Genomic DNA, 18,175 nt, shown 5'->3' with positions numbered 1-18,175 from the left:
TACTTAAATCAGGTATACCTTTTTCACTTATTTTCATTATTTAGATTTTGTTTTATGTTTTTACATTTATACCAGACTCTTTATATTTTAAACAGTACATTACTGAATAGTGTTTCAAATAATGAGATTTATTAAATAGTTAAAAAAAAATGTAATATGAAATTTAAAAGTAGCAGACATTCAACACAACCATGTCACCTGACCAGCAGAAAAAGAACTCAGCATTATAAAATACCTAGCACACACTAACAGATAGCACAGTACACTCACTGATATCACCTACACCACATAAAGATATATAAAGCAAAAAATGTAATACATTAACATACACAAAAAAGACTCAAAGAAAGTAGCTGCCAAATTTAATAAATCTGGATACAATACACCTTTCACAACAACAAAAAAACAGATCAGACAGAACACAATTAATTATTAAACAAACATAATGCACCTGCAATACATAAAAAGATGTTTCTGACTGCACATTATTCTATGTAAGACAAGTACAAACCACACATCCCATATTAGGGAGGCAGCTTTAAACAAAGATACAATGAAGACTTAAAGCCCTCTACAGTAAAATGGAGTTAACACTTGCCAGAAGTATGACAGAAAAAAAACCATCAGCATTAACAACAACTGGATATTCTACATTCTTATCACAACTGAACATTACAAAACATATAAACATAATAAAACATACAACAATGATATATGAAATGAATAGATTCAATGTATATCCATGTTTTTAACCATATTTTAAATACATTTCCAACTAGTTAAAAAAAAATTTCAGCAGCAACAACAGCTGATGCCAAAGTGAGAACAGCAGCACTAGTTACTGAAGGTGGTAGCAAAAAAAACTGAGAATGTTTTGAAGTAAGCTGTTAAAAATGTCATAATAAAATTTGGTGCCACCATTATAAAATTTCACATTTTTAAATTTATAAAATTAAGTTAACCTGAACTTATGTAACTGAAAAAAATCATCTCACTTCATAATTAATACAAAACAGTTTAAAAGTAAATCTGAATTACATAAATGCTAATAACAAAAGTAAAAATTAAAAATTACAATGTAAATATGAATAACAAAATACTATAATTTACTGAACTACTTACAACAGTGACAGCATCATTAAGTAGAGATTCACCGAAAACAACAATGTAAAGAATTTCATTAACATGAATTTCTTCAAAGACTGCGAGAACTGCCACAGGATCAACTGCAGATATCAGGGCAGAAAAAAGGAACATTTCAAGGAGCGGTGTCTCGCAGCCAAAAAGTCCACTCTGGCCAACCAACCAGAGTGAGGCACCTGATAAAGTAATGTCAAAAATTTAGTTTTATTATTTTATTTTAATATAAGTTACTCAAAAACATTTACTTATACAAAATATTAGCAAAATTTCTTGTAGACATTAAATAAAAAAGAATATATTAGATTATTTAAAAGTGTATCAAACATATAATCATCAAAGAGTGCAACAATTCATATCTGTCAAGTTTTTTCTTCCTTGACCAAGACGGTCAGCAATGAAAATTATTTAATTATCAATTTTGTAAATTAAATCTGGTTTAATTAATGAAAATAAACCAAATTTAATAAATACAGTGTTCTCAACTCTCAAAATTCACACCATATCATAAGTTAACATATCACTAATAAATAACAATGATCTAAATTTTTAAAACATTATATTTATTAGAAAGATTTGGTTTGTTAGTTAAAAAGTTTATAACTTTAAATTAATATCATATACTAGGTTAGATATAAAAATACTTGATTTGAGAGCAAATACATATGGAAATTTACCCTCAAACTATACCAACATATTTCATAAAAGAATCATATTTTTAATATATTTCAAGAAAAAATAATAAATTTCCAAAATGGTAATAAAGAGAAACAAAAATACATTGCATTTATGCAAACTTTTGTGTGTGTGTGTGTGTGTGTGTGTGTGTGTGTGTGTGTGTGTGTTATATATAACACACATTTATGCATCCACGTAAACGTTACATATATAAAAATTTATATATACTGTAAATAGAAAATATGATAAATGAGCTACTGAATGTAATATATCATTAGTATTCAAATAGCTGCTGCCAGAAGTTGTAATAAAAATGAAGCATCAGACAAAAATGATTAATATTATACAATACTAGTGCAAATGCAGACTGTACAACTATTGATCAATGCATTGGAGCAGATGAATGAGAAAAATATTTTTCATATATATATATATATATCATGTACTTTTTTGTTTCACTGATGTTAACCTACGGCAATGTAATCTACCCTTTGAAAATATAGAGATTGAAATCATTTTAATTATAATGGATATGCAAAAATATGGAAAGAAAAATATTTATTAACACCATAAAACTAGAGGCCACTATTTTATAAACCTTTCTATAATATTCATTCATACATAATATTGGCTGAATTGATAAATAATATAAATTGATAATATATATTACTTAATACATACAATTATATTATTGGTAAAAATTTTACGTTTCACATTTAATGCTTTAATAGTCAGCTAAACATTTTATTTTAACTATATAGATAGTATTAGCTATATCATATTTAATTATGTATAATGTAAGAACAGATATGAAGTAAATATAAAATAAATATTTATTCTATTTCTGTTCATATTTGTTGTTACTTCTGTTCGAGACCTACAAAATTTATCATTAAAAGCCTTTCAATAATTTGGCCTATTGCTCATAAAATCCAAGAATCATTTAGAATGTAAAGAACACTTGGATGTAACAAATTTAAAACATGTAAAAATAAAAAAAAATTGATACTTTCTTTTAACAAACTTCCTTTATTTTTCTACAAAATATCAGTATTAAACATATCAATATTTAAATGTGTCATTAGTTTATCTACTTTATTATTATAGAAATGCACCTGTAAAAAACATTCTGCCTGTCATAGATCATGTTGTTTGTTGTGAATTGGACAATTGAATATTTTACAGTAAGTTTCACTTGGTTATAACCTTTTGTAAGAAAATTGACAAGTTAGATTACCAAAATATGTATACTGTCAACTTCCACATGCTTGATTTGTTGACTTATGCTCTTTGTTTTTTAAGGGAAGTCTTGAATGATGCCGTTCCAGAAACTGGTTTATTTTTTAACTAGATATTACAATCTATATTTCATCATCAATAACAATATGATTAAAAAAGTTCTATCTTCTTTTAAACATCAAAGGAGACATTTTAAAGAACCTATTCACTTTTTCTTAAAATTTTCAGACAGTAGTCAATGAGCCCATCTAACAATACTTTTTTACCCAAGATGGTGTTCACCTTTACTGCACAGTGGTTTCCCATTGCCTTTTGCATTCCAATGTCATTGATTTGGTAATTCATCCGCCTGAATTAACATGAACATTAATCAAAAAACTAATTTAATACTTTTTATCACACACCAGGAGCTACTTAGCCACTTTATGTTTACAAATAAAACTACCATATTAATATGTCTTTAAGACAATTATTTCATTTATTATTTTTAACGAAAGGAGAGATTTTCATATAGATCTGATAGATTAAGAAAAAAATAGTGTACATATGAAATAATATTGGTGGTCTAACAAACTATCTGTGAAAAATTATTATATTATTGCAGTGTACAGTTGACTGAATTACCAATTTATATAGATTATAATACAGACATAGGTAACTTTCTGCTCTAGCTGAATTTGAAAGCATTATATTTGAGTTAGAGGTTCTGAAATAGCTAATACAGAGTGTTCAGAAAGTTGCTGTGCACTGGAATTATGGACCTGTAAAGATGTAACTTTCTTAATTATTACTTTGTATTTTTATTTCATTATTTTATAGAAACTGATATTACAATAACTGGAATGTCTCATACATATGCCGATGTTGCAGTTTTTAGTTTGTCAATCATGCATGGTTTGTTGCGATACACTGCAGGCCACAAACCCCTCTAAATGATTCGTTCACCAAAGAGATTTTGTAAAAACATCATTGACCTCTTTTAGCTGTTGCGCTGCGGCGTCATGTTGTTGGATAACTGTGAATGATTTCCATTATTATATAATGTTTTTCATGCTGTTTTTAAAAAAATATGTTTTTACCTGTCACAGGTGTGACATCTTAGGTATATCCAGTTTCCAGTTCTATAATTTTTTTATCATACAATTTAAACACTAACCAACTTCTGGTTTTTCATTTTCAGATAATTATGTACTGAAATTTTATTTTATTACATTTTGTAATATTGGTGTTATTTGACTATTTTATATTTTGTAATGGAGACATCTACTGTGTCAGGATTGTGAAACTTGAATTTTTTCAGAACAAAAATCACAATACATGTATAGTTTAACGTGGTGGGATCAAGAGATTAGAAATGAAATGGTAAACATAGATTATAACCTCATCTGAATCTTTTTTGGCAACTATTTTCTTCTGCAAGTGTAAAAATTTGATTTATTATTTGATAAAATATGATTATTAAATCTATAATATGAAAGTTGCTTCTAATATTATGCATAATTACTGAAAATTTTTGGTACTAAACTTTTTAAAAATCCTTGAGTTTTGGTTGATTGAAATTTTTGACATTTTATATTGTCTTCAACATTAAACTCAACTTCATATCACTCATTCTTAACAAATATATTGTTATGCAGATGCTTAAAGAAGATTAATGGCAAGGGCTTGTTATCTCAAGAAGATTAAATACATGAAAATGAGCCTTCTGTAATGTGACTATATTGTGATGTATCTTTATTTCAGCAATAGCTGAAATTAAATACAGAAGTAGAATCAAACAAAACTGAAGGAAATTTTATCCATAGTAAATATTTATATGTTAACAATAATTTTTATTTAAATTATAAATTTAAATAACTTAAATTATTTATTAATTTAAATTTCAAAACTATGACAAAAACATTCCACTTGTAACACAAAAATAAGTTAAATATACCAAAAATCATGCAACACTAAAATTGTATTGCCCTCTTCAATATGTTAGTCTTAATCATGTTCATGTTTTTACATGAACATGATTAACATTTTTTTATTTTTGTAAAAGGAGCAATTTAATCTTTTAAATTTGGGAGAATAACACAAGAAATCTAATACAATTTCCCCTCTTGAATAATTAGTTTCTATCTATGTTATAACTATAAATTAAGGTTTTCTTTTTAGTTGTAACCGTCCGAAAGATAATTACCATAAATAAAATATTGAAATTTTGATTGTAAAATATATCTTTAAGGCAGTAGTTGCTATTTGTAATATGGTAGTAAATTTCTGCTTTTATTCCAAATTCTTCAAAACATAAGATGCAAGTTGAAATACATTACTTAATTGTTGGTTTCATACCAGCTACTTCTACATGTTAGATATACTTGCAATGCATTGCTTTATTTCTGGTTTTATAGACTCCTTCAAGACATCAGATACAAAATGTAATGCATCAAGTTCTGTAACAATTATGAAAATCCTCACATTCACGAAAAAAAGTTAAAATTAAAATAAGCTAATATAAACTCTTCAACCACCATGGCAAGCTCTATGCTTTTCATCAAGAAAATTCTGGATTTGAATTTCAATCAGTCATGGCAAATTGCATTTGCTAGAAAATTAATATCATTTAAAAAAGTGTATATATTTTTTAAGTATTAAGGTCTTCTTTGGATCACAAATCCTGGCTTGATGAGTTTCATCTTTCTTGCTTTCCAGATTTTCTTCATTCACTCAATACTAGCCTTATTCTGTTCATCAGACCACTTCAAACCCATCCTGTGTACCTGTTTTTGTTCTTTAAATTGCTTTCAGTTATCTATCTTTTTCCTGAAAAGATCCCTGTCAGCTACCCCTTTCCAAGATGCCTATTTCCACCAGATCACTTCTGATTTCCTTAATCCAATTTGTTGTGTTTCTGAGTTTTATAAGATGATCAAAAATCAATTTTGTCAGCCTGTTTGTATCCATCCTGTTTAGGTGTCTATAAAATTTAGCTCTTTATTTTCTTGCTGTCATTACAAAATTTTCAGTTTTCTTGTAGAGTTCCTCGTTGCTCTGTACTCTCCAATCTCCTTTGTTTTTCTGTGGTCGTAAAATTTTCCATAGTATTCTTTGTTCCCGCTTTTTGATCTCCTTGATAACCCCTTTTCTGTTCATTGGTAAACATTCTACGATATATGATCCTTCTGGCTTGATGACAGTGTTGTAATGTCTTATCTTTGCTTGAATGGATATTTCCTTTTTTTGTTGTGCTGATTCTTTGTTATTCCATGGGCTTTTTCCATTCTCTTAATCTGTATTTGTATTGCCATTTTATTCACTCCGTTTGGTTGAATCCATTCTGCAAGATACTTGAAGCTGTTGATCCCCATTGATTTTGCCATATCTTGTTTCTAGATATTTTTCATTCTTGTTTCCAATCCATATATTTTGTTTTTTGAATGAGATTTGTAATCCAGTTTTTTGTGCCATTTCCTGTAGTTTCTTAATCATTACCCAGGCATCTCCTGTTTGATGTTAGATGAGCTATGTCATTTGCAAATGCCAGGCAGTCTATTGTTAGGTTGTTTTTTTTTTTGTACCAGTCGAATTTCTTTGATATTCTCTTTTTCTAGTTGTTTCCGTCATTTCGATGATTTTTTTCCAGTACAATGTCAAAAAGTGTTGGTGATAGTCCATCCCCTTCCCTAACTCTAGTCTTGATGCTGAAGACTTCTGAAATTTCACCCATGAATTTAACTTTGGTTGTACGTGTTAAAGTCTGTTCCATAATTCTGTGAGTCTTTCTGTCTATGCCAAATTCTTCTAAACTTTTAATGTATATATGTATGAAAATAACTCTATATTTATAAAGAACTGGGAAAATTCCAAAAAAATGTAGAACTAGGAGTAGGGGTAATTTAGAATTATTTATACATAACCTCAGTAGAATGTAATAGACTTTTTATTACATCAATAAAAATGTTCAATACTCTTCTACTGTTAGACTCTTCAATTATTTTTCAGAGTGTTTAAAAGTAGAGTTAAATATTTGTTTACCAATAATTCTATTTACAAGGTAGATGAATATTTTGAAATTTAAAATATAATCCACTTCTTTATTGGCCTTCTTTTGTAACACTGTCGTAATGTTGATATGACATTTTATATATTAATATGCTATTGAAAATTGAGGATAAATTATGATAATATTAGCTATATCACGTATTTAGCATAACTACTGTATATTATGTAATATCTCTTAATCACTATTGTGCTGTTTTCTGATATTTGTTTCTAGCTTTATATTCTATTGTATTTCTACAATTATGTATTTGTTTATAGTTTTCTGTTGTATTACAAAGCACTCAATATAATAAACTTAAAAAATTAAAATAAATAGATGTAATTAACTTAAATAGATTAAAATGTTACTCACCAATGGTTAAAGTGTTAAATATAGTACCAACAACAGCAAACATAAGGATTGTTCCGAGATGATCAAAAAATAAACGATTAGGCATGAAATATCCAGCATCAAGAATAATTGGGGGTAACATGTAAAGAAAAAATACATCAGGAGTCATCGTTGAGACGTGCAGACTAGAAGTAAGAAATAACAGTAATCCGATAACAACACCAACAACTATCAGAAGGCATGATTCTGGGAAGATCAAACTCAATTTTGGGGTCATGTGAAAACCTGAAAAAAAAGTTGTTACATCAATACATAGAAAGAAAATATAAAACAGACATCAGATAAACATATATAAAAATCTGAAACTTAAATAAATAAAAGTTTGATGATGACTGAAAGATATTTTTGAAGCCATACTCTAGTTACCATGAAGAAGAGAACATTGTTTAGTTTTTAAATGGCCATTATGATGATGAAAGTGTTGGAAAATAACACAAAAAAAGTCTTCTGAGTAGAAACAAACAGTAAGTAGTAAATATTACAATTTCTGTTTTAAACAGATTACTATGTAAAATGTAACTTAATCTCAATATTTCAATATTTTTAGTGAGAGCAATACCAAGCAATAGTTAAATAATTACGTACTTTTTTTATAAGTAATTTTCTGTAAGAATGAAGCTCTTTTTTTACTCCAGTATAACCATATTCTTTACAACAATAATTACAATTTAAAAAATACACAAAAATGTTTTACTGCCTATTGATTACACGCAGTATATTTCATCTGTTTCTTCATAAAATAAATTTTTAACAACTATACGATTATAAAAATCAATTTCTGAGACTGGATCATATCTCAGAAAGATTTAGTGGAAGCTTATTACCAGTTATCAAAATGTGATTTTTTTAATTATATTATAATCTAGTTTTATCTTATTACACTGATCAGTAGGCCACTCAACCATGTTTTTACAGTACTGAGTAAATAAATGCTCATATTTATCATAAATACCAATGAGGTTACGCAATTTGAAAGCTTCCGTGACTTAAAAAAATTAATTTTGTTCTATAGTTGTTACAATGAAGTGTTGACAAATGAACAACATAAGGTGTTAATTGTAGGGCTGAATATTATCAACATTTTGATAGGTAAAGATTTATTTGCACTATAATGTTTGGCTTGATAAATAAGGTAATGGAAAAATCACATTCACAAATAACTTTTATTAATTTAACTGAATAAATAACTTTTTTTTCTATTCTGTTCAGTACATAATAATACATTATATAAATCACATCATTATAAGATAAATTATGAACATAGAAGAAAATTATAAGATAAAAAATTGATGTGATTAACATCCATATTAGTTGCTACAAATACATGAAATAATGTTCAGATAATTAAATTAAATGTAAGAGATTACTAATAAATAATTTACAATTCAGAAGGCGCTACTGAAAATTATTCAGAGCACATATTTTTGTATGCATTGAATGAGATGAACAAAAATCAGTTTATTTGTTTAAATTAGTCTTATTTACTATATATAACTGGTGTGATATGCTTGTTACTGAACATGACTGTACCATTTTCATGTAAGCCTTGCTAAGAACAATTATTATTATGGGACTAATAGACAGATTTAAACTGACCCTAAGTTACATTATAAAAAATCAAGCTAACAAAACAATAAAACACTCCTTCAAAGTGTAAGCCTAAGGTAGTCTTTACAAATATATAGAAATACAAATAACATTTGATCAGCCATTTGTAATGATAAATGTGCCTATGATACATGAATGAGTTAAATTTTATTACCATAAACAAAGAACATTTATTGGTTACTTCATGGAGCAGTGGCACCTACCCCAAGGCACAAATACTAGCATCGTACATCTGAAAGTTAGTTATTGTAAAAAATTCAGTTATAGCTACATTAAAAAAAAAAAAAAATGATAATTTCAGCAGTAGCTCATACAGATTAAAATTCTTTCATTATAAATGATACTAATTTTTTCAATGGAAAACATGAGTATTAACTTTTCAATTCAAAAGAATAACAAACATAATTAATTAGACAAATAAAATCTACAAATAACTCAAAATTACTTTATTTTTTACAATTATTTACAATTAAAGATGCATTTGTAAAAATAATTTCCTTTTCTCATTTTAACATCTGTATATATATATATATATTATATATATATATATATAATATAATATTATATATTATATATTATATATTATATATATATATATATTAAATTGTTCATTCAACATTGGTAAACTGTATGTAAAAATTTATGATGGTAATATTTTCTGAAAAAAAATAAAATTACTTTTATTTTTTAATTTCTGAAAAAGCTTGTGAAAAGATAAGGGAACTCCATCTTGTCCCATTTTTAGAAACTCATCTATTTGTTCGATGAAAATTCAGCTGATTTTTTTAATTCTACCGTGCATTTTTATTTCTGGAAAATATTTTTAAGATTATTCAGAGTTGCGTGATGAGAACTGCAAATTGATTGGAGTGCTATTGCACTATAGTAGTTACTGGATTCTAAATAAATAAAATAAATAATGAGCTATTTTTAAATGTAAAGGTTACAAGAATTTTACTTGTCAGATTTCATCAAACTTCCAGCTGGAAAAACAGATAATTTAGTGGTTAGGCTAAAACATTTTTTTAATAACAATTTACATAAGATGGATAATAGTAATTCTCATGATTCATCTATAAAAAGTAAATATCTGTAACTTATATTTTCATTATAATTTCTGTAATTACACTTTAATAAGTTCCACTTTTATAATAATGATTGAAATGTAACTTTTAATTTAATAAATCGGCTGATCCAATAAACCAATTCTTTTTTCAAAAGTTGCAAAACCTGAAAAAAAATTATGATAGAATATATATCATGCTTTAAAACATCAACTAGTGAACAGATATGATAATTGTAAATACAAGAAGAAAACAGAAAAAAACAATTTTTTTAATGCAAGTTGAATGTTCCATTATAAAAAACAAAATGCTTAAAAAAATTTTATTTTTACCTCTAATTTAAGGTACTACACTACTACAACTTTTATTTTCAATGGAGATAAATTTAATTTCAAGTTTAGCATTAATTTTTATTTACTTTCTTTTTTATTATCCTAAAATTTTTAATTTAATTTAATTATTCTTGTCTATGTATCCAACTGTAATTTGAACAGATTGTTTAAAGACAATCAAAAATATAACTGGTAAAATTGAGTGAACTCTTCTAAATTCTTTCCTTCTTTAAGAATTTTACGAAAATTTTGACATAGCACAAGTAATGGATTTTTTTTTAACCTCATGGACCACTGTTAGGTATTGCTTCAAAGGATGAGATGAATGACAGACAATTTTTGTAGCGTGTGAAAATGCCATGTCTGACCGGGATTCAAACTCAGGACCTCTGGATGAAAGGCCGAGATGCCACCACTCGCACCACAGAGGCTGGCAAGTAATGGATTCTGCACTTCCTTTGAAGTCGGTTGTGGAATTGGTATTTCTGTCTTACTGTTATCATCTTCATTATTTTAAAATCTTTTTTAAATTCCATCTTCATTATCATTTAAATATTCAAAAAAATCATTGTCAGTCAACAGAGGAACTAAAATTAATTCATCAATGGCATTTCACAAAAATATTTCATTATTTAAGATTCTGAAATTTCAGCTTTCTCAGTAACCTCTATATTTACAATGAATACTGCCTTTTTAAAACACTTTTTACTGGTAGCTGGCATTAGCCAACTTTGTTTACGATGGTAGTAGAGTTGCTTTGTTAATATAATTCATCTAAATTAATCATTTTTGTTGGTATAATAACTGTCACTTTACCATTCATCTCCCACATTCACTAATCAGATTTTAATTTTTCTCATATCCTTTCTATGGAATAGTTTAATGTTTTCATTATGGCTAATTATCAAAAATGCAGGTTATCAAATATGTGTGTAGTTGCTAATCAGTTATTAGCATCAGTATACCTAATAAGACAATTAATGGCTTATGCTAACATTTTGTAGGCTCGACTTTGCAAAAATATGATTAAAATAATTTATAGTGATGTAAATATACAAACAAATTAGTATTCTCCAGCTTGATTCAGAACAGAATTTTCTAAATTAAATAATAAATCTACAAATCAAATTCAATATATTCTTTATACATAATATATTTTTGAACTGAATTTTATGATAATGAGATTATGTTTAATTTATTTGTAGCATATATAGGTGTGTAGTTTTATAGTTATCGATTCAATCTGAGTTTTCAGGATTGTTATAATACTACTATTATTATATATTAAATTAACTTACTTTTTTATGTATTTAATACAGAAATTCTAATGAAAAATAAAAAATCTAGAAGAAATATGAAAATAATTTAATATATGATCACAATATAACCATACGATGAATGATATATACATAATTAAGAAGTGAAATACAATGTAAACGGAAGCATAAGATGTAAATAAACTATACTTCCCAAAGTTTAATTCTCTTTAAAGCCAATTTAACATTAAATAACGAATAGTTTGCCTCAATGTAAATCCTTCAAGTTATCAAATAAATGTTCCCATTTAAGTTACTACAAGTTAAAACAGTGTCTTCTAGCCTTTATAGTAGAATCAGATGGGATTAGAAGGACTCTAGCATATAAATTAACTGTATGTAACTCAATTAAAACAAATATGTATATAAGTTAATATTAAATACAATCTATTTCATACAAACTTGTCATATAAATATTAATAACATAAATACTAAAATATACGAGGCATGTTCATAAAGAAAGGGCTGTTTGGTCATTAAAAAAATTAACTCATGAGAAAAGGTTTTTACTTACAGTTTTAGTTTACTACATATCTACTTCACTTTTCTACATAAATCTGCACTTCTAAGCACTTTTTGTAACACTGCAACAGTTTCTTTAACCCCTCTGCATAGAAGTTCGCCGCCTGGGAATTGAACCAGTTGACAACAACAATCTTGAGTTTCTAGTCGTTTTCAAAACATTGTCCACCAAGCTACTTTTTCAAATTCAGGAAGAGGAAGTAGTCGCTAGGTGCAAGGTCGGGACTATATGAAGGGTCGTCAAAAATTTCTCAACAAAAATATTGAATCTTCTTCTTGGTTAAGCAGCAGTGTGAGGACGCACGTTGTTGTGAAGGAGGATTACGCCGGACGACAGTTTCCCCCCATCATCGATTCTGAATTGCATGTCTCAGTTTGGTGAGCATTTTGCAGTACATGTCAACTGCAATTGTTGATCCACGTTCCATTAAATCAACCAAAATGATGCTCTTTTCGTCCCAAAAAACGGTAACCAACATTTTTCGACTCGAGTAAGGAGATTGTTTAAAATTTTTCGGTTTTGGGGAACTTAAATGACGCCACTGCATTGTCTGTTGTTTCGATTCTGCGTTGGTATAAGATATCCACGTCTCGTCGCCCATGACAGTGTGGGAAAACAAATCATCTCCATCCTGTCGATAGCGGTCCAAAAACGCTCGTCCACTGCACATTCTTTGCTCTTTGTGTTGGTCGGTGAGCAATTTCGGTATCCACCTTGCACACAATTTGTGATATACGAGTTTTTCTGTAACAATCGTTTAGATAGAGGTGCGCCCAACTTGCGGAAATTCATCAGCCAGAGCACTAAACGTCAATCGCCGATCACATCGCAGTTTATAGTTCACTTGTTCAACGATTTCATCGGCCTGAATACTGGGTCTGGCACTCCGTTCTTCGTCATGCACATTTGTACAGCTATTTTTAAAGTCTCGACACCATTGTCTAACCTTTTCTTTACTCATTAGTGTAGATCCATACACTAGGCACAACTCCCGAATGAATTTCAGCAGCTGAAAATCCTTTTGCACACAACAATCGAATCACAGCGCGCACTTCAAAACTGGCGGGAGAAATAATTGTCGCGGACATTGCGAACTGCATTCACCGGAAGGCAAACGACTACAAAATCAAAACAATTTAAGTGGCTTTGTAAATAGTCAATACATGGCTCTGGATGCGTGAAACTGTGTAGAGACCCGATAATATCTCAATATAAGCCGACGGTCCTTACTTTATAAATATGACTCGTATATTTGAGTTACAAAAAAAAAAAAAAAATATAACGATATAATGAATCAACATTATTATTTTGATATAAGAATATTCATAGTTAAGGTACTGGGAATAGTTCAAACACTCAAATAATGTGAAATCATTCAAAAATAGATTAAATTACTGGGAATCAAATTTTATAATTATATTTCAAATAATACCAAAGAGTTGATCTCAATAAATATAAAGTAGATCTTAACAAACAAAAAAAATAATAAATAAATACCATCAGCCATAGCTGTAGCAGAGCTATAGCTCTAGAAGAGAAAGTATTGCAATCGGTCCAATTTGGGCATATGCAGTTTTCACTGGATCTTGTTTTGACACCTAAGAAGCCCAAAAAACCGGATAGATATTTTTCAGATGTTTGTATGTATGTATGTGTGAGTTTGCTGTCACACTCTAAATCTCCTTATATCTCCAGAACTACTAGAGTGATTTTGAGCAAACCTGGTCAGATTACTTCTAGATATGGAGCATTGATACCATTAAATTTTCAACTTAAAATGCCAAGAGGGTAAGGTTGTAAGGCAGTATCTCAAGATTTCGCCTAATTAATTCGTCTTATTTTTTCTTAGGCACATTTGTTAACAATAAAAAAAGAATAATATTTTTTTAAATAATTGCAAAATCACACCCCATCCCAAAATATTTTGGGATGGGGTGTACTCGTTATTCTTTTCGGTTAACGTTTATTGTTTTTTTTTTTTTGAAGATTTATACTAAAAGAAATAGTGAGATAGTTTCTATGGAACAAAAATTGAACACGTTATATGTAAGTTTATGAAACATTAACAATAAGTTTGGTTCAGTTTATCATTATCATTAAAAATGATATTTTAGTACAATTATTATTTTTTAATTTACTACTAGAAAAAACATTTTTACGCAAGTAAAACATTACTTGATATTGATGAAGTTAATCCTTGTTTGGCTTAAACTGAAGAAATTGTAAAAATTTACTAAAACTGGTTGAAAAATCAATACTTAGGCACATGAAATATATGGGCTATGAAACCGGCCAAATTATCAGTGGAAACACTAAGCAATTTACCTAATCTTGAATATCGTTTATCTATTTTCACAAATTGAGTATGCTGCTAATTTTATTTCAGTGATTAGAAAATGTTAACAAAATGTTAAAATTATTAGTTCACTTTCTAAATTACAAGAAAATTGTATTTCACAAAGATTTTTTCAGAGTTGACATGCAGCCCTTTCATAATTAGAGTTATTAGTCATGTTGAACTTATTAACATCCACCTTAAAATGGTTAGAAAAACTCTTTAATATTTAGTTAAATAATACATTTGATGTTGATGTCCAGTTCTCTTAGTAATTCAATGATGAAGATGCTGTAAATTAGATGTGGAAGTACAATTTCCATGTAATTTTGAAACAGAGCCGTTAATATATTTTAATATTTCTAAAAAGCAATGTTCCCTTGTTAAACTCATGTTTCATTACAATGTAATGAATTTAAAAAGAATGTGTTTCATGAACTTACAACAGTCTATTATATTTTACTTTTTTAATGATCTTGAAAATATTTCTTATTAAGTGTATTTTTGTTTAGAAAAAAATATCTAAAAACCAAAATGTACATAACAAAAGAAAAAAATTGCTCTATGTTGTAATGTATAATATGATATTTAAATAAATTCCAATAAATTTTAATAAATACTTTTAAAAAAATCAAACCATAGAATTATAATACTGTATCACAAATGTGCTGTTTTTACTCTGTTAATGATACTGACTTATGCAATGAATGAATCATGATGTTACAAAAGCTAAAATATATATATATATATATATATATATATATATATATATATATATATATACATTTTCTTCCTGGGACCTTTGTAAATAATTCATTACTGTAGTTATAATGAGATGAAAATTAAATAAATATAACTGTAAACAAATACATTTTCTGTTTATACAAAATGTTCAATCCTTAATCTTTAAATGAAAAGAGAGTAACTTATCATATTTACATAAAGAAAATGTTATTTTGAATTCTTCATTCTACTCCTGAGATCTTTTCATCTTTATATTACATTTTTATTTTTTTTTTATTACTGTAGGCAAAACAACCTTTATTAAAAAAAAAAATCCAAAAAACAAAGAAAACGACACTTGTTTTCATTACAACTTTTTGCAGTCATATCTGAGTAAAATATTTATTGTGAAATCAGAAAACAGAAAATACATACAGAAGAGCTGAGTCAGTAGTATTAAAAGTAAAGGACATTATTACTGATTTAAACTATACACACAACATAAAAATTAATATAAAAATTTGTTTTTTATATACAGTGATTATGTTTTAAAAGTATTATGTAATTATATTAACCATATACTCCAACAAAGAGAAAAAATTATCTTGGCATAAATACCAGAATTTAATTTAATTTTCTCATATAACTGCATTTAAAAAAATAGAATTTTTGCAATAAATAACATTATTAAATAAAAAGTAATCATTAAATATAATATGCATGCCATAAAAAATTGAATTTATAACTTTTTTAGAAGAAAGACATCTTTTTTGCAAATATTACTAAATAAAACAATAAAATTTAACAGATTTTAATTAACTTTTAACACAGATAGATTTTTTTCATTTCTCGAAGATAATTTTATAATAGTTACAAAAGTGTTCAGCACCAACCATTAAAAAGCTTTCACTCTTCTAATCTTATTTTTAGGATAAATTTCATAATTTAGCTACTTTAATTTTTGGAATTTGATTATTTATGTTGTTTTTAGTCTTTCAATGATATGAATGTTATATTATTCAAAGTATATTTCAAAAATCCCTAGAGAATAAATCTGATGATTTGAGACATGGTCTGGCAGCCATAATAATTTTGAAATCAGATGGCCACAAAAAATTCTTTAATACAATACACAGTTTCAGCTGCTGTCTGTACTGCATCTTGAAGTAGGTAATCATATCGGTTTTCAGGCTCTACAAGAACAAAGAATTTGATTATAATGCATTTATGAACGTGTTTATTTACAGAACTGTTAAAACAATTAATCCAATAATTTTCTTCTCCAGATGACCCACTAAACACCAATTTTTCACTCTTTGTATGATAAGAGCTATAATTATAAACATAATTCTTTCCTGAAAATGACAGTGCTATTCTAAAAAATAACATGACCCAATGTCACACTTATTAAAGAAAGTGATGACTGCAGAAACTTCCAGTTGCCTTCAAATTTTGTTTCACTTCATAGACACTTCTAAAAATGTATTTGGATTTACATTGCTCCACATTCAGTTATTCTTTAAATCCCAATATAGTCATTTTGATGGAATCACAACCCATTACTGAAATATCAGATGTATTTTTTTATTAAATCATAGAATTCACTTGTTTTATTAAATCCATTTCAATGTAAACTAGCTAATTAATCCATTTAGCTTTACCTTGTTCTTTAAGTTTTCTTGAAAGCACTGATGTTGTAAGTACATAATTTTAAGCACTGTATTGCATTGCTCTTGAAAATGTTCTTTTACAGATTCTGATCCATGAATTTTGGTGCGAGTGGTAGCGTTTTGGTCTTTCATCCAGAGGTCCTGGAATCCTGGTCAGGCATGGCCTGATTCCGGTAAACCGGTTCTGGTTCCAGGAACTAGTGGTTTTCACACATGTTACAAATCATTCATCTCATCCTCTGAAGCAGTAACTAACGGTGGTCCTGGAGGTTAAAGAAAAAAAATGTAATGTATGATCCATTTTCTACATGTAATTATTTTCCAAGCAACTGCAGCAGTCAATTTTTAATGTCAAACAATTATGACATAAAAAATTAGCACTGAAGCATGACCAGAGCAAATATTATCTTATGCTCTACCATTTTATAAAATTGAAAAAACTTAATTCACACATGCGTTCCAAAAAACGTTTTTTTTAAAAATAATTCTTACACGTAAGAATTCATTCATAATAACGTTCTATAATAAAATCTTCCTCTAGTGAAAAAATCATTCAAACTTGAATTTGAAAACACTTCAAAAAACAAATGACTAAAAATACAATGTTAAAATAAATTAAGCACTACAACATCAAAACAATAATTTCTTTACACATCCCTGGTGCCCAGAAGTACATTTGTAAACATTGTGAAACTTTGTGACTTTGGAATATCTGTAAACTTTGTGACTTTTGGAATATCTGTCACAAAATCTCTATTGTTCATGTTGCTTAGCAAATAGCCAATAAGCAAACATCTTTAGATGTGTAAGGAAGGGAGGATAGTATTGCTGTCAACTCCTTAATAATATCTTCTGATCACCATTCTGCTCTAGGGTTCTAATTAATAATCCTTTCCTTTCATGCTGGTTCAGGATGTAACAAGTAACAATACAACCCTCCCCTAACTCAGTACACAACCAAGAGACACAGCTGGATGCAGCTGTATATAGACCCCAATTCAATTAAGTGGCACAGTATTTGAAGTCTTCTGAACTCATATGATTAAATTTTATTTATTTACTTTACGTTAAAATACATGATTTAATTATTAATTATTTAAAAATAAAAA

The 18,175-nt window shown here is 27.8% G+C and overlaps 1 protein-coding gene across 2 annotated transcripts in view; it reads right to left on the bottom strand.

Annotated features, from left to right (window-relative positions):
• The window catches only part of Nhe2 (Na[+]/H[+] hydrogen exchanger 2), a 425,961-nt gene that overhangs the window by 91,651 nt on the left and 316,135 nt on the right, over positions 1-18,175 (bottom strand). For both annotated transcript variants that reach the window (XM_075367892.1, XM_075367893.1), the window contains exons 2-3: positions 7,457-7,720; positions 1,123-1,319 (exon numbers count right to left, since the gene is read on the bottom strand). In XM_075367892.1, coding sequence (XP_075224007.1) covers positions 1,123-1,319; positions 7,457-7,720 — 461 coding nt within the window. The remainder of the gene's footprint in view (positions 1-1,122; positions 1,320-7,456; positions 7,721-18,175) is intronic.

The sequence above is a fragment of the Lycorma delicatula genome, chromosome 6 (genome assembly GCF_047948215.1).
Source record: "Lycorma delicatula isolate Av1 chromosome 6, ASM4794821v1, whole genome shotgun sequence".
In the NCBI taxonomy this organism is placed as follows: Eukaryota; Metazoa; Arthropoda; class Insecta; order Hemiptera; family Fulgoridae; genus Lycorma; species Lycorma delicatula.
Note: the sequence above shows the minus strand (reverse complement) of the source record. Positions and strands in the feature narration are given on the sequence as shown.